At 55.4% G+C, this 16870-nt stretch overlaps 7 protein-coding genes across 7 annotated transcripts; 4 read left to right on the forward strand and 3 right to left on the reverse strand.

The window, feature by feature from the left end:
- Positions 1-530: 530 nt before the first annotated feature.
- GMORB2_2171 (Rdx family) lies at positions 531-1219 on the reverse strand (the record flags this gene model as incomplete). The annotated part of the gene is made up of 2 exons (XM_035464151.1): positions 531-929; positions 1112-1219. The coding sequence occupies 2 exons, from the start codon at positions 1217-1219 to the stop codon at positions 531-533; spliced, it is 507 nt and encodes a 168-aa protein (XP_035319861.1).
- Positions 1220-2354: 1135 nt separating this feature from the next.
- Positions 2355-2706, reverse strand: GMORB2_2172 (guanine nucleotide-binding protein subunit gamma, other; the record flags this gene model as incomplete). The annotated part of the gene is made up of 2 exons (XM_035464152.1): positions 2355-2475; positions 2546-2706. The coding sequence occupies 2 exons, from the start codon at positions 2704-2706 to the stop codon at positions 2355-2357; spliced, it is 282 nt and encodes a 93-aa protein (XP_035319862.1).
- A 3972-nt stretch (positions 2707-6678) lies between these two features.
- Positions 6679-7516, reverse strand: GMORB2_2173 (Membrane dipeptidase (Peptidase family M19); the record flags this gene model as incomplete). The annotated part of the gene is made up of 2 exons (XM_035464153.1): positions 6679-7203; positions 7367-7516. 2 exons carry the CDS (start codon positions 7514-7516, stop codon positions 6679-6681), a joined length of 675 nt encoding a protein of 224 aa, XP_035319863.1.
- Positions 7517-8242: 726 nt separating this feature from the next.
- Positions 8243-10448, forward strand: GMORB2_2174 (Fungal trans; the record flags this gene model as incomplete). The annotated part of the gene is given in 4 exon segments (XM_035464154.1): positions 8243-9012; positions 9111-9548; positions 9605-9635; positions 9645-10448. Coding segments are annotated over 4 exon segments (2043 nt in total).
- A 498-nt stretch (positions 10449-10946) lies between these two features.
- On the forward strand, positions 10947-12281 carry GMORB2_2175 (4-aminobutyrate aminotransferase or related aminotransferase; the record flags this gene model as incomplete). The annotated part of the gene is made up of 1 exon (XM_035464155.1): positions 10947-12281. The coding sequence occupies one exon, from the start codon at positions 10947-10949 to the stop codon at positions 12279-12281; it is 1335 nt and encodes a 444-aa protein (XP_035319865.1).
- A 602-nt stretch (positions 12282-12883) lies between these two features.
- On the forward strand, positions 12884-13310 carry GMORB2_2176 (Dabb; the record flags this gene model as incomplete). Its single annotated transcript, XM_035464156.1, has 2 exons — positions 12884-12899; positions 13030-13310. 2 exons carry the CDS (start codon positions 12884-12886, stop codon positions 13308-13310), a joined length of 297 nt encoding a protein of 98 aa, XP_035319866.1.
- Positions 13311-14409: 1099 nt separating this feature from the next.
- Positions 14410-16517, forward strand: GMORB2_2177 (dihydroxy-acid dehydratase; the record flags this gene model as incomplete). Its single annotated transcript, XM_035464157.1, has 3 exons — positions 14410-15018; positions 15083-15237; positions 15302-16517. The coding sequence occupies 3 exons, from the start codon at positions 14410-14412 to the stop codon at positions 16515-16517; spliced, it is 1980 nt and encodes a 659-aa protein (XP_035319867.1).
- Between the last annotated feature and the right edge of the window lie 353 nt (positions 16518-16870).

A 16870-nucleotide genomic window follows, 5' to 3' on the forward strand; every position in this document is an offset into this window, starting at 1 on the left:
GGGGGAAAGGGGATCTTGTTATTGTTGTTGTTGGCCTGTATCCGAAGGGTCCGAAGAATATTGCGAGCGCGTGTCTGGGCATACTACTGTGCTACGAAAGAAAGACGGCAAAGAAAAAAAATCGGCGGGGCTCAGATGTCGTTAAAGATGGCCTCTTTTTTTTCTACTCTCTCAAAATGCAAAGTTGATGACGACAGACGACCTGTTTCTTAGCTCACAGACTTTTTTTTTTATTCTATAAAATTTTTTTTACACATGCAGTCTTTGAAGTTTGCAGAGGTAGATGATGTGATTGGGGTCCGGGAGACTGCATCTCGATCCAGATGGCAGTTCTTTTCTCTCTCTCTACTTCTTTTTCGTCTTTTTCTCTGGACACGATGCATGCCTTGACTCCTGGAGTGTGTGTAATGTGTGTGCTGTTACTATTTCGAAACCGGGGGCGTTGTAGCCACCATGGCAAAAAAAAACCCCCAAGAAAAAAAAAAACAAACCAAACCAAACCCCCCCCCCCCGGATCCGCTAGCAGCACGTCATTGACAGTCCTGGCAGTCTCGCGGCGCACCTGAGCGAGCATCCTCCGACTGCGCAGGTGTCTGTGCAGTCTCGTCGTCGACAGCAGGAGCAGGAGCAGGAGCAGGAGCAGAAGTAGCAGGAGTGGGGGCAGCAGAGCTGACAGGTACACCCGCAGGATGGACGGCAGGAGTGGAAGGACCGCCGCCGTGATGATCGACGTGACCGAGATGTCTACCCGGCTCGATGACGTCCCTGACGCGCCTCTTGAGCTCCTTGGTCTCGGGGAAGCCACCGTCGTTGCGGCGATCCCAGAGCAAGGTAGACCTGATGGTGTTGGTGGTGTTGGTGGCAGCGGTAGTATCAGCCGTGTCTATCGTGACGATGAATGTGCCGCCTGTCGATGGTTGGAGAGCGACCTGGCCTATGGATGTCGAAAAGGTGGATAGAAGTTCTTGTGCGTACTTTTTATTTTTATTTTTATTTTTTTTCAGTATTTTTTCTTCCTTTTTCGTTTAGTTGGGAGGAGAGGGAGAGTGAGGAGAGGAAGAGAGAAGAGAAAAGAAGAGAAGAGAAAGAAGGGGAAGAGAGTAAAACATACATATGCCGCTCTGAGCATCCATTTACACTGAGTGCAGAATTGAATAGTCACGCGGGGGAGGGGGCCGACGGCAGCGACGACGTCACCGACGGTAGCGTTATCAGACATGACGATTTCTTCCTTTTTTTTTTAAATTTTTTTTTTGTATATGGAATGTCTGTATGTGTGCGTGTGTATGTTGTCGGGACTTTGAATTTGACGTCGTTGAATGAACAAGCTCTACGTGTGGTATGTGTGGTATGTGTGGCGTATCGTCGACTATCTTGACTTGGGGAGTCCGGAATTGTATGGAGTTGTGTTGTATGAGAGAGTAAGTAAAAAAGAGTCACATATGTGACGAGGTACTAGCAGTATATATATATATTATATATATATATATATATATATGTATCCGTAGTTGAAAACATCTCGTCACCAATGGTTTTTTTAAAAAAAAAACATTTACTGTTACTACTCGCACTAGTAGTAGAACTCGACATCCTCCACCATTATCTATACATTCACAACACACCGTCAAAACAAGAAACAGAAAAGGTAAAGGCGAAGACAGAGAGGAATATAGGAAAAAAATAATTTGATAGAAGAAGGATTTTATCCAACTGTTACAAAAGGAACAACCGTTACAAAGAAGAAATCTGTTCTGCTCTGGCAAAACCTAGACTCTTTTTCTGCCCCTTCACACCACCTTTCCAGCCTTACTAATTCTGTCACTCCCAGGAGAAGACATGATGAAAAAGCGAGGATATCGTATAAAATCCTTACAAGAACAAAATAGAAGAAAAAGAAAAGAAACTCCGTCGTCCAAAAAAAAGATAAGAGAGAAAAACAATAGCTTCGAAGGGGGTGTGTAGAGAGTAGCGCGCGTCAGGTATACATGTAACAGCCAAGCATTGTGTTTTTGTGATTTTTGCGTTTTTTGGGTGTTGAAGATTTCCGACGCGCTCAACGCTTATATCATCCATGATCGTAGGTTTGGGCCCGGGGGGGTATTCTGTATCCTCATAGGGGTCGATTATATGTTTTTGTTGTCTGCTTGTTGCGGGCCCTGGTCTTGTTGTATATAGATGACCTTCTTTTTAGGGGGGAAATCGGAAGATTAAGATGTTTCGCGGCATGCCGAGATGGGGTGCTTTGTTGTTGTTTTGGGGGGGGGGGGAACACGCAGAATTCGAGAGAAAAAGGGGTATGCTGCAGTAAAGTGAGAATAAAACAATTGGCTTGACAGAAAGACCTTGATCCCATTTTACATGACGAGGCAGCAACCTCCTGACTGCTGTGGCGCATAAGGGTCCTCACCCTTGGGGACGAGACCCCACACCGAGGGGACCATGTAGTCTCGGGTTCCGTTGCAGTAGGCGATGATGCTGGAAGTCGAGGGTCAGTATACGACACGACGTACGTGCGTGGCGGAAGGGCAGAGTGGAGAGAGACTACCTCTTGGATGCGGTGCTGACGGCAATGCGCTCCCGTTCGAGATCCTCACGTAGACGGTTGTTGAGCTCGGTCAGACGCCTGAGCTTGAGGTCGGCCATAGACTGGCGGGTGCGCCTGGCTTGCGAAGGGTCGCCCATCTCACGGGAGGTGTACTGAGGCATCTTTGTTGGAGCGGAGAGAGAGAATGAAGCCCTCGGGTGACGTAGGTTGTGTGATGTCGGGGGCTTATGGGGGGAGTTTGTTGGAACTCTGACAAGGACAAGTGTCAGCAGGGTCTGTTGGTGCAGTCTATTCAGATGCAACAGTTGGACCGATCCGGAGCGCGATTGCTTCCCGGGGGAGGATGAGGAGGACGGTCCGAGGTTGCTGCGATGGTTGCTGAGAGTGAAATTGAGCCAGAGTTTTCTTTTTCTTTTTCTTCGTTACGGTTGTGTCCGAGGTCCGCGATCTGTCGTGTCGAATTGGAATCGGATAATGGCTATGTGACGATCAAGATATAATCTTGGAAAGAAAAATCATACAATCATTGTCGTCGTCGTCGTCGTCGTCGTCATAGTAATCGTTGCCGTGTATCGCGTCGTTGGTTGTCGTCCCGACCATCCTCTTCCTTTGGTTTTCCCCCCTGAGAGCTTTTTGCGCGTTACGTGTAACGGAGCCGACTGCAGATTGAGGAATACGTCAAGTAAAGAAAAGGAGAAGACTCACCAGCCTCGTTTGTCTCGTAGACGTCGTGATATTGTTTTTTTTCTTTCTTTTGTTTTAAAAAATAATACAAGAAAAGGATTGACAAAAAAATATTAAGAAAAAGAAAAGGAGAGGGAGGGGGTGGAAGAGAGAGAAGGGGGGGAGTGTACGAGAGAGAGTGTGTGTGTACGCGACAGAGCAGAGATGGACAAGACAAAAGAAGCACAGAGCACGCCGGAAAGGATGAAGTGCGGGTGTCTGTGTGTTTGTGCGGGAAAATGGAGACGGGGGGGGGGGGGGGGGGGGGGGGGGGGGGGGGGTTCCCTACCGCAGTCTGCAGTAGACCGTACGGAGTAGTACAGGTATCAGTACATCAGTACATATACCAGCAGTACCAGTATCACCTGTAAAGATTGAATGTATTGTTATTAACACAGCCTTTGGTACTAGGCCAGCTCGACTTGCCCGGTGAGTTTATCCATGGAACGATCAATATGAGAGAATACCAGGTGGCAGCTTTCATGTCATAACGTATCAGCTGTCTACGACAGAGATTGATGTTTCTTCTTCAACCCGCCCATCTGCCGCTTCGAAACAACAGCTGCCAACTGTCGGCTGCCATCTCGTCTACGGGTGCGAGTACGGGTAGCATATAGCATATAGCATAATAGCCTATAGCCTATAGCCTATAGCCTACGGCCTACGGCCTATAGCCTGTAGTCTATAGCCAGCCTATAGGTACCATTACTCGCACACATAACTAATACCGCAGTACCAGTAGCGATACCGACTATTGAACGTACTTTTATCACTACCCGCAGCTAGTAATACACCTAACCCAACCACCACCGCCCCCTCCTCCCCAGCACTTGCTCCCCCGGGTTCCTACTCAATCCTTCCCCCCTTCTCATTGGTCACCTGTCGCCAATTCCTGCTGTATTCTCCTACGGACGCTGGAGAGCTGCAGCCATTGTCAATTCTCACATCCCTATCAGGTATCCCGCTGTACCGAGCAGGCACTGCAGTGCGGATTGCAGATTGTATCAATACTGGTTGATGGCCGTGATACTAGCAATCCTCTGTGCGATGCACCCTTTCCATCCATCAGCCTTGCCAGTTGCAGTCATTCATGCATGATCCGATGTATTTTCCATCTGTTGCCACGGTCGCCTACTGGTATTATCCGGTATTACTCCGTACCTATGAAATTGGATCCTCAGGTAATAAACACTCGGATGTTTAGAGTCTTGACACCTGCAAGTCACATGATCACTCTACCTACTACCCACTCGCTGTCCACGAATCCACCCAACGCCCCCGAATCGACCAACCGGGCCACACTCCGCCTTTCAACCAACTTGTCAACGTCGCATTCAACCAGACCGGGGGGGGGGGGCCTTGACTCAATCCTCATTTACTCCGTACAGCCTCCTGTCATCTACCATGTACAGGTACGAGCACATATACTACTCCGTACAGTCTAATCTGTACAGCTTACTCCGTACGAGCAATATTTCCTACAGCATCAAACTCCTCCGTATTACGAGTAATATCGGTACTACCTTGCGAGCACTCCGATACCAGTTGTGTTCGTGTATTGCTATTCCGTGCCTGCACCCAAGGCTTCACATCAGAATACCCACGTCACAGAGTCGACATCCTCACCACCGGACCCAGCGCGCGTCGGCTCATCGACCTCGTCTTATAGTGAACCCTACGAGTAGAGACCAGCCTCTGTTCTCTACCCATACACGTCTCTACGTCTTCCCGTCGTATACGAGTACGAGATACATATGGGCATACAGATTACACATGCCCCTTCATTGACCTGTCCCCGCCCGATAGCCGTTCCTGCGTTCATCCCCCCGTACCTACATATGTAGCTGCACGCCGTCCCCCGCCAAGACTCCAGCCTCCGAGACAGCAGGTCAGTCAATACGCATACTACAGGAACCGTCAGTCTTTCGACTCACTCACACACCTACTCGGAGCAGGGGGGAGGGGGGGGGGGGGATAGAGAACCCTCGAACAGTGAAACACGGGGGGTCGCGAAAAGGGAAGAGGGGCAGACAGACAGACAGAGAAAGAAAAAGTCACCTTGAAATAAGGATTCTCCATATCCATCTAGCCGACATCCCCCACTCATACGCCTCCCTGTAGCTTTCCTCCGCCACAACCTGACGGTGAAGCTCCCGTCTGGACCTGTTCCGCCACCATAACAGCCCAGACAGAGACACGGGGCAGGCAACCTGGCACCCCACGCAGAATAGCATCATGACCACCCCCAGCGTATACCGCCGCTCCTGCTCCGTCTTGAAGAAGAAGGGACCCACAGGGTCTCTCCAGGCAGTACCCGATGAGCAGCGCCGCGCCGGTCGTGCTCTTCTTGGTGTGCCCGGCCGTGTTTGGCCGTTGCCGCCGACATGGACAGCGGCCACGACGCCGTGTACGAAAAGGAGATCCACGGGCACGCCAGCCGGCCGTAGGGTGTCGACTGCAGGATCAGACATGCGTAGGAAAGAAGACTCACCACTGTCAGTCCACCATCGGGACAGGGACAGTCACTCGTGACGGCAAACAGAAACAGCAGCCAAGTCTGGACGTCGCGCATGGCCTCCCAGAACTGCCGCCACCTCCGCTTAAACGTCTTATTCTCGACGTCGGTACCGTTGGACTCGGTGCGTGCGAGATGACGAAGGCGCGCGCTCCCGCTCGCTGAGGAAGCTCACGCGCACGGGCAAGTCGGGCAGGACGAACGGCAGCCACGTGGATCGCAGACGGTGACGTCGCCCCAGGCCATGCTCCAGCGGTGGCCGATCCAGCGCGTCATCGGCCTGCACGGCCGTCAGGCTGGTCGGGAACTCTCACGCCGGGTCGCCCAGGTGCACGATGGCGCCGGCCCACGAGAGCTCCGTGCCCCGCAGGTCGAGGTCCGTCTGCACCCCGAAGATGGCCGCGTCACCATCACGACTACCCACACTGCCCCTCTTGACACCATCTCCTTTTTTTGTCGAGATTTGAACCGTCCATGGCGTTGCGTCAGGCGGGGAGGCGGGGAGAGAGAGGGGGGAGGGGGGGCTACCGCGGAATTGGGAAAGTGCCAATGTTTGATGTCGACTCCACGGCGTCGGGTGTCTATCAGTTTACCCCACTGACTCTTGTAAGTGAGCACTTGCCGGTTCGTTGGGATGGGTGAGATGCTTTCCTATCATTATGTATTTTATTTCCTTTGCCGAGTGGGAAGCTTACAGACAATGTCATCGTCCCTGGATCCTGCATCGGTAATGTACAGAGGTAAAAGATGTGCTTGTAGAACATTGATAGAATCGGAACCCTTTTCTGCCCTCGTTTAAACATCGACATGTACCTTCTAGAAAGAAAAAAGCTCCGTAACTAAAGCTAAAAACCTCAGCTCACTCCTCCTCCTCCTCTTGGAGATACAGTCCCTCCTAAGGCGGCGGCAGGCCATACCAATCCAGGCCCAGCCGCCTGTCCTCGGGATCCGGATCAGGCATCTGGTAGTACCCATCGTATCGCCACCACGTCCAGTCTTCCCAGACGTCCTCGACGGGCAGCACGGCCTCGACCCTCGCGAGGTCCCTGGTCATCTCCACACCGCGCCACACGCGCAGGAGGTTCCCGCCCGCAACCATGGCCAGCTGGTCCTCCGTGGCGCCGCGGTCGAGTATGGCCTGCAGCAGGTGCGGGCAGCACCTGACGTCCTCGAGGCCCGGGATGACGGAGGCGATGCCTTCAAAATCAGAGCCAAGGCCGACGCGATCCCAGCCGATGCGGCCCGCTGCGTAGAACAGGTGGTCGAGCGCGAAGGTCACCATCAGGATGCCGCCGTTGGATGCCATCATGTCGAGGATCGAGTCGGGCACATTGCGCTCGCAGTAGAAGACGGCCAGGACGTTCGAGTGAGAGAACATGACTGGGGCGCTCGTCTGCTGCAGCACTTGCCTCGCGAAGACCTCTCCCACATGTACATGGCCCGTTAGCAGGGGAGAAGGGAGGATGTGTGTGCGGTGCAACACAAAACGGATGATACCAATACTATTCCCGGCCATGTGATGGCTATGATGGGGTCAGACTAGAACACTCCCCCATACGCCCATTTGATTTCATGGCACGTACTTGCCCCTCGACACCGATAGAGCGGGCGATCTTCCCACTTTTATATATGGGCTTGACATCCTCAGGACCGTTCACGAGCTGGAACATTTCGGGGTAGGACTCGACCCGCCGGAGCGTCAGGACAATCTGCTTGACGGCATCGCGCGCCATGTCCGAGTACTCCGGGTACTCCGGCGTCGAGAGATTTTCGGCCGACCTGAGGCAGGGTACGCACACGGACCAGCATTGACCACAGACGGCTCCTTCAATGTCCTCTTCTGCGTAAACAAACATATCCACACATACACAGACACACGTTTCCTGACACGTCTCTTACGGTGCTCAATAGGGAGAGTCTTTACTCTCTGGACGCGCTCGCGCTCGTCAATGTTCAAGGATCAATACGGATGAGGGGCCGAGGTTGACATGGTGATGGCCCGGGCATAATTCAAGTTGCCATCTACAAGTCCCAAGACCGGGAGGGGGGAAGAGAGAGGATCCAGTATAAGTGCACACGTACTACTAGTCACGGGGCTGGACAAGTATGGAAAGGGTTACCGTCTCGGCAGAAGCTGTCAGTTCGGGCCAGCTGCCAGGTAAGGACTGATGTGAATACAGCCACAGATGTCGACAACAGAAACGACTCTCACAACCCCGATAGATGACGGTTCCCGCCGCGGCGTTGAAGCTCAAAAGCCGCGGCCCCTCCCTCATCACGCCTTCGCGAACATGATAAGAGGCCCCACATATCTCCATGAGATCCCCGCGGACAAAGAGAACCAACCGATCTCATTCTTCCTTCCCCACTTACACGCTCCTCTCTCGCCGTGGGGACTGTCTTTATGTGATAGCCCATCTCCCCAACCGTGTGAGATGTTGTCGATTATCTCGGAGAATATGCCTGCGTCCAAAAGTCGAGCGACGACGAGGCCCCAGGGCCAGGTGGCATGCTTACCCTGCCGACGCAGAAAGTCAAGATGCAAGTACGAGCCAAGCTCGCAGGCGTGCCTCATGTGCCGCGCCCACGAGACAGACTGCATCACTGATTCGCCGCTGTCGACGGGAGGCGAGCAACCGCTACTGCGTCCGCGGACCTCCCCAGAACATCGGGTCACCCCCGCGAGGGCCCGTGCCGTTGCATCGTCCAGGACAAACAGCCGTGATAGCAACGGCGGCAGCAACAGGCCACGGAACACCCGCCAGCCGAGGCCCCCGCAGCCGGGAAACAGCATCCTCCTGCAGACACCTCCACGCACTGCGCCGCCCACTGACCGGGTTCACGCTGCGACGACCTTGCCGGTCGTCTCTCCGGCCAATGACGGCTCTGTTCCCATCAATATCGGCAATCCTGAGCTTTCCTCCGTCGTCGTCGCCGACGTCGCCCGGCCTGTGCCGTTGGACGAAGCCGAGGATGACAACCCTCACATTGTTGGCCCGGCCAGCGCCAGTGACAAGCACTTCCTGCAGGGTTACCTGTCGAGTATCCAGGCTGGAGATGGGGTGAGGGTAATTCGACCTGTTCTGCCCGGCATCACCTCTGCCCCCGTCGTCTTCACACGCGTACAGAAGAGCCCCGTAGGCCTGGATAAGAGTCCCAACCCGTCCCATGCAAAGTTGCAGATCATCGAGAAGCTCATCGAGCCGTGGAAGCAGAATGTTGTCAACATGTGGGTCCAAAGCTCTGTACGAGTCCAGCCTGCTTACTACGTAGATGGGCTGCTGACGACTCGTCTCTTTCTCTTTCTCTCTCTCTCTCTGATAATAGGTACTTTGTCAAAACCAACAGCTGCTTTCCCATCCTCAATGATACCTTCCTCAAGGAACGTGACGCTATGACCAAGAACCGGATATCCCCAGCTGTGCTGGCATGCTTGTACGCGCACTCGCTCATATACTGGCCGCACGACCCTGTGCTCACGCAGCATCGCCAGCCTGACGGGCGTTTCATCTGGAATCTAGCCCTTGAGGCGCTGTACTCGGAACTGCACCTATCGCCTGGCATGCCTTCCATTATCGCTATCCTGTTGAATGTGGGCGGTCGCCCGACAACCACCATGATTGGCAATGGGATGCTCCTCGGTTGCGCCATATCTCTAGCACATTGCCTCGGGTTGAACAGAGACCCCATGCAGTGGGATATCCCCTACCAGGAGAAGACGCTTAGGATGCAGATCTGGTGGTGCCTCGTCATACATGATAGATGGTAGTGCCTCAGTTTACCTCTCTGTGACTCCGGCGATTTGCTGACAGCATGCATAGGTCGAGCTTCATGTACGGTACACCGCCTCATGTGCGTCAGTCCCACAATGATGTCCCCGTGCCGAAGAGCAATAGCACGGCAGGAGGAGGTGGTGCGGAAGAGAGATTCAGGGTATTTGAAGCACTGTCGAGCTTGACTGAAGTTCTCGGGGTCTATCTCGAGGACCTGTATTCGATCCGGGGCAAGTCGCGGGACAGCAGCGGTCGGACTGTGCCCGCCCGGCTTGATATTGACGCTTGGCGAGACACGCTTTCCGGTCACGTCCGGACCCTCATAATCCGCGGGACGAACCTCGACATACCGGGCGCAGCTAATCTGCGCATGTGCTTCCTGGCCGCGAGGTTCATCAGCTGCCGCCTAGAGCTCAACGCAGATGTAGAGGGGACGGGTCCCGGACAGCCCCCCAGTGGCCGACTACTTCACGCCCGAAGGCTGGTGGAAGACATCGTTCTTTTCGTGCGTGAGCTCGGTGAAGAGCAGCTCGGTGACTTCTGGCTGCCTCAGACGGCTTTCGTCCTGTCCTCAACCGTAACATTTCTGATCCGCCTCGCGGTGCAGGCAGAGATCCCCACCACTGGGGCTTCGCAGAGCCTGTCGCTGTCGTTGGCCAAGGACCTGGTGGCATCGCTGAGGTCACACAAGGAGAGATACGACTGGGAGCTTGGGGACATCTGCCTCTCCCAGTACGGCCATGTGGTAGACAACCTGGCCGCCCAGCTGACAATCACCGATGATGGGTATCTGGACCCGACAAGGCTCGGGCCCGAAGCTGGGATCCCCAACTTCTTGGACTCCATCATAGCCGACCAGTGGGACCCTCTACTCTGGGGGCAGATGTCATGACTCCACGCCACGTATCGGGCGTAGTTCACCTCAACATGACGCACGAGATGACCATGATTGATTATCGTGCCATGGATGCATGTACATGCCGATACAGGGACCGGCTTACACTGATCTCGAACAATCCCGCGGAACGAGTGTCTCGCCGTTTATCGACGGCGGGGCCGCGGCCGTGGGTCCATATTTTAGCTCCCACGACTAGACTTGCATGCGCCAGCTAGTCGAGCTCCCGCGGCGACCTGTACAGACCCAGATAAACACATGCAGAGAATAGAGCGGGTAGGAGTGCTTTCAGGCCTGTGGACAAGTTGTCGGGCATCGAAAGGTGCGGTCACTGAAAACTCTCACAAAAGGTACCTCTATCAAACCGGACCGGAAGGGTGCTATAACCCCTCCCCCTCCCTGACCTCATTTCTGACGATCGGACTGGACATTATTCAGCTCCTCTGGCTTCCCCTTCCCCTCTCTGCAAATCCCCTCCTCCCCCATATCGCAGCCATGGTTGTCAACGGAGACCAGACGGCCTTTTGGCAGGATGCGGACAGGTACCTGATGTACACGGGGGTACCCTACTCGCCCGTCGTCATTGTCAAGGCGGAGGGCGTCCGACTGCACGACTCTACGGGACGGGAGATCCTCGACTTCACCTCGGGCCAGATGAGCTCCCTGCTAGGACACTCGCACCCCGAGGTGGTGGAGGTGGTGCGGCATTACGTCGGGGAGCTGGACCACCTCCTCAGCAACATGATCACGTCGCCGGTGGTCGAGCTGGCCAAGCGGCTGGCCGGGCTGCTCCCGCCGGGGCTGGACCGGTCGTTCTTCCTCAACACGGGGTCCGAGTCGACCGAGGCGGCCATCAAGATGGCCAAGATGTACACGGGCAAATTCGAGATTGTGGCCTTCACGGCAAGCTACCACGGGCTGACGCAGGGGTCCGGGTCGGCCACGTACTCGACGGGGCGCAAGAACGCCGGGCCCACGATGCCGGGCCAGCTGGCCTTCCCGGCGCCGTACCCTTACCGGTCGGTGTTCCGCAAGGCCGACGGGTCGTACGACTGGGAGACGGAGCTCGAGCACGGCTGGGCCATGATCGACCGGCAAAGCGTGGGCTCCCTGGCGGCCTTCATCATGGAGCCGATCCTGTCGACGGGTGGCATCCTGGTGCCTCCCAAGGGCTACCTGAAGCGCATGCAGCAGGAGTGCAGGAAGCGCGGGATGCTGCTGATCATGGATGAGGCGCAGACGGGCGTCGGCCGCACCGGCCAGATGTTCGCCTTCCAGGACGACGACGCCACCCCGGACATCCTCGCCCTGTCCAAGACGCTGGGGTGCGGCCTGCCCCTGGCGTCCGTCACGACCACGGCCGAGATCGACAGGGGCTGCAGGGACGCCGGCTTCCTCTGGCTCACCACCCACCTCAACGACCCGCTCACCGCCGCCGTGGGCAACAAGGTCCTCGAGATCGTCGAGCGCGACAACATCCCCCAGAAGGCCCTCGAGCGCGGCGAGCAGCTCCGCCGGGGCCTGCTCGCCCTCCAGGAAAAGTACTGGTGTATAGGCGACGTGCGGGGCCGCGGGCTCTTCCAGGCCATCGAGATCATATCTGACGCCGAGAGCAAGGCCCCCGGCCCGGAACTGGGCGCCGAGATCTCCGCGCGCGCCCTCGATCTCGGCCTGTCGTGCAACGTCGTCAACCTTCCGGGGATGGGTGGCGTCTTCCGCCTAGCACCGCCCGTCACCGTCACGGCCGAGGAGATCGAGAAGGGGTTGCAGCTGCTGGACGCGGCATTTGGTCAGGTCTTGAAGGAAAAGGGTTACTCGGCTGCTTCGTAGAGGTGGAGGGGATCGGGGTCTTTGCTTGGAATACGACATGACGATGAGCTCAAACAGACGAATCAACCCAGCGCAGTTTTCTAGACGTTTTATAGAAACGAGTACAGATATATATATATATATATATGTGTGTGTGTGTGTGTGTGTGTGTGTGTGTGNAGAAACGAGTACAGATATATATATATATATATATGTGTGTGTGTGTGTGTGTGTGTGTGTGTGTGTGTGTGTGTGTGTGGGTGGGTGGGTGGGTGTGTTGCAGTCGGATCAACGTAAAATAAAATAAAAAACTCCGTAAAAGTTTTGGTGTACGGTATACGGTATATACCGTACAGGGGCCGGCAGGAAGCGGTTACATTCGGCAATCACTTCACGAGCCTGAACTTGCAGTCATGACAATACTATCAGCAGCAGTGCTAGCAGTAATATCACTAGTATTGATATCCAGTACCTTGATAGTACCGAATGGAGGCCAGGTAATCTGTACTGGCAGTGGTCATTGAGCGACAGTTTGAGCCTCGTTTCTACCCCGCACGATCACCAACAAGCTTCCTCCCCCCCCCCTCCCTCCTCCGATGAAGAGCATAGCATCAACAACAACAATGATTAATCACTTTGGTACTGTAAAATCTCGTTGGGTTTTTTTTTCTCGACCTGCGGAGATTGCATTCTTCTTTCTCCTTTTCCCTCTTTCCTATCAGGCAGATTATATGTGAGGCTCGCTGAACTGACTGGTCGATACCAACAGTCCTGTTCAAGCTCAAGGCCGGCGTCACAGACGCCCAGGTCGCCGAGATGAAAGCCCTCGGCGAGGCAATGGTCGGCGTCGTCCCTGGCCTCAAGAGCTTCGCCATGGGACCTCCTCTGGCTGCCACCGCCGCGCGCGCCCAGGGCTTCGACCTGGCCCTCCTGGCCATCCTGGAGACGGAGGAGCAGCTCCTGGCGTATGCTACGCACCCGGCTCACGTGAAGTATGGGCTCCTGTCTCCCACCCTCCTCATCATACCGGAAGAAGGGAGCAGAGGCTGACTGGTGACTTTGCGGTGCTGTAGGGTCAACGAGATGAGGCTTCAGCTTTGCGCCGATACCTTGGCTTACGACTTGGTTGCGTAGTGTTGAGACGGGAAGAGGGCAATGGATAGTGGCATGAACCGGGGAGCGAGAAATACTCCAGACGATATTTTTCCTCCTAGTAACCATCATGTACGTCCTCTCGGGGATGGGATCTTTCTGATGATGGACTGGAAGGGATCCGAGTGTACGTAGCATGCTAGCTACATGTACATGTACATGTAGTGCGTGCATGTTCGGCCAATCCGCCATACACAATAAGCGCTAGATGTCGCAATACGACAGACAACGGCTTTCGAACTCGGGAACTAAGTCCGACCTTGTGTTTTTTACGTCCGAGGGTGAACACAGAATCGGCTCAGTCCGACTTCCAAGTCAATACTGAGACGCAGACAGAAACGCTGGTACATAAACGGGGCTCCTGGGGGTGAGACAAGTCGCGTCTGGAACGGTTCTCTCGGCTGCAGCCATACGAAAAGTAACGGTAACAGGCAGCAGCTACTATCGTATGTTTCACACCCCTTTGGCTGCACATCTGTAGACAATCCCTCAAGGCACCGCCGACTCTTGGCCTGAAGAGCGGAGACAAGGCAAGAGTTACAGTGTACATGTGTACATGTAATCCGTACGCGATACCTACAGACACACAACGCGGGGTGAGGCCATCGCGGCAGTTTGTCCGATGCACCTCACCATCAACTCACCCGCACCTCATCCCTTCCCCACTCACATGTACACGCACCATGTACACACACCATGTACACACACACACACACGCACAAACACACACGCCCCGGAAGTTGTCCATCGTCGAGCTCGGGGTTCACCCCGCTCTCCGGTACCGGTCAAAATGTTTGACAGCTGATAGCAGCTGGGCGCTAACAGTTTGCGGATCCGTTTTCCCCGGACGGGTGTTCCCCCCTCAGCCTGACGGCTCAGATTAGGTCTAAATGTAATCAAGCTCTACCTCGATTCTGTACACGTACACTCTCACCTTCTCCGACAGCAGAAGAGAAGAGAGAGAAGAAGAAGAAGAAGAAGAAGAAAAAGACTCACCATGGTCGGCTGCGCGAACTCATGCGCCGACTGCTCGTGCAAGAGCGATCAGGCCAAGCAGCCCGGAGATATCGAGGACTACTTTTCCAAGCTGTCCGAGGCCCAGGATCGCATAGCTGAACTCGAGAGGAAGATTCGCGATCTCGGCGGCAAGACCGATCACGATGCTTCTCCGCCCAAGTCTCCTGTCAAGAAGAAGGCAAAGACTCTCAGGTCCACGGGCTGGTTCAACGACACCTCGAGCCCCGTCTTGACCTCCATCTACCTGGAGCGCTATCAGAACTACGGCCTTACGCTCAAGGAGCTCATGTCGGGCAAGCCCATCATCGGCATCGCCCAGACCGGATCTGACCTGGCGCCGTGTAACCGCCACCACATCGAGCTGGCCAAGCGTGTGCGCGATGGGATCCGCACCGCCGGCGCTATCGCCTTTGAGTTCCCGACTCATCCAATCCAGGAGACGGGACGGAGGCCCTCGCCTACGATAGATCGCAACCTCGCCTACCTCGGCCTGGTTGAGCTCCTCCACGGATACCCTATCGATGGAGTCGTCCTCCTCACCGGCTGCGACAAGACAACTCCAGCATGCATCATGGCTGCTGCCACTCTAGTAAGACGGCCCCTTGCCATTGATCGAATCCCGCCATGCATATATGCTCTGACGATAAGCCCAGAACATCCCTTCCATCTGCATGAACGTTGGCCCCATGCTCAACGGCCACGACGGTGACCAGAAACTCGGTTCTGGCATGGTCATCTGGAAAGCAGATCAGCTCTTCGCGACGGGAAAGATCAATTTCGAGGAGATGGTTCACATGGTTTCTCTCGGGTATGGCCATGCACATATATGGAGCCCCCTAGCCGTCTCGATCGCTCACACTTTTCCCTCGCAGCGCTCCCTCCGTCGGCCATTGCAACACCATGGGGACGGCCTCGACCATGAATGCCCTGGCCGAAGCCCTGGGGATGGCATTGCCGGGGTCCTCCGCCATCCCGGCCGCATACAAAGAGCGGGGCCAGTGCGCCTACGAGACGGGCGTTCAGATCGTCGAGATGGTCAAGAACGACCGCAAGCCGAGCGAGATCCTCACACGAAAAGCATTCGAGAACGCCATCAGGGTCAACGCTGCCATCGGCGGCAGCACCAACGCGCCTATCCACCTCAACGCCATCGCCAAGCACATCGGGCTGGAGCTGAACAATGACGACTGGTACGAAGTCGGGTTCAACATCCCACTGCTGCTGAACATGCAGCCCGCGGGCGAGTATCTGGGAGAGGACTACTACCAAGCTGGCGGTGCGCCGGCCATCATGGCGCAGCTCCTCGAGGCCGGCCACCTCTGGGCCGACGCCCTGACCGTCAACGGCAAGACGGTGGGCGAGAACGTCAGAGGGACGGTCAACAAGCTCCCCAACGTCATCCGGCCCTTCGCGGACCCCCTCAAGCCCAGTGCCGGGTTCATCAACCTCTCCGGCTCTCTCTTCGACTCGGCCATCCTCAAGACATCGACCATCAGCCCCTACTTCCAGAAGCAGTTCCTGTCAAACCCCGAGAGCCCCAACGCCTTTGAGGGCAAATCATTCGTCTTCGACGGGCCGGAGGACTTCAGGGCCAATATTGACGACCCCGCGCTCGGCATCGACGACAAGTCCATCCTCGTTATGCGCGGGTGCGGTCCCATCGGGTTCCCCGGCGCAGGCGAGACCGTCAACATGCGCCCGCCCAACTACCTCATCGACGCCGGCTGCGAGGGTCTCCCGTGTATCGGCGACGGTCGTCAGTCCGGAACGTCGGCTTCCCCTTCCATTCTCAACGCGAGCCCCGAGGCCGCTGCGGGCGGGAATCTGGCCCTCCTCAGGCACGGTGACGTTATCCGTGTCGACTTGAACACGCGCCGCGTCGATCTACTCCTGTCGGACGAGGAGATCAAGGATCGCCGCGAGAAGCTCGACGCCCAGGGCGGTTACAAATATCCTGAAAGCCAGACGCCCTGGCAGGAGCTGTACCGCGCTGAGACAGGTCAGTTGGACGAGGGTATGGTCCTGAAGCGGGCAGTCAAGTACCTCAATGTGGCAGAGAGGTGCCCTGTGCCTCGTCATAGCCATTAGCTCGTCATTGGCCGAGATCATGCCCAACTCTGCACCTGCTAATCAGGCCGCCTGGTGGAGATGGAGTCAGTAGTTTAGATAATGTACGATGAGCTTTCAGGTTATGATGTGAATGAGAAGGAGGTCATGAACAGGCAGAATAAAAAAAATGAACCAATGGTTTCACCACGCATAGATGTCCACTGTCCATCAAGTCAGGTCGGGCTTTTACTATCGCCAATGGAACCCTTCAAGACACATACGTACATATTCATGAAACCGGCTATCTCGTTAAAACGGCAGGTATTGTTTCTGACTTTGCTTGCCCTTCTGGGACTGCTAGGATGAACACATCGGGCTGAACCGATGCTTTT

This window comes from Geosmithia morbida (assembly GCF_012550715.1).
Source record: "Geosmithia morbida isolate 1262 chromosome Unknown scaffold_12, whole genome shotgun sequence".
NCBI classification, from domain to species: domain Eukaryota; kingdom Fungi; phylum Ascomycota; class Sordariomycetes; order Hypocreales; family Bionectriaceae; genus Geosmithia; species Geosmithia morbida.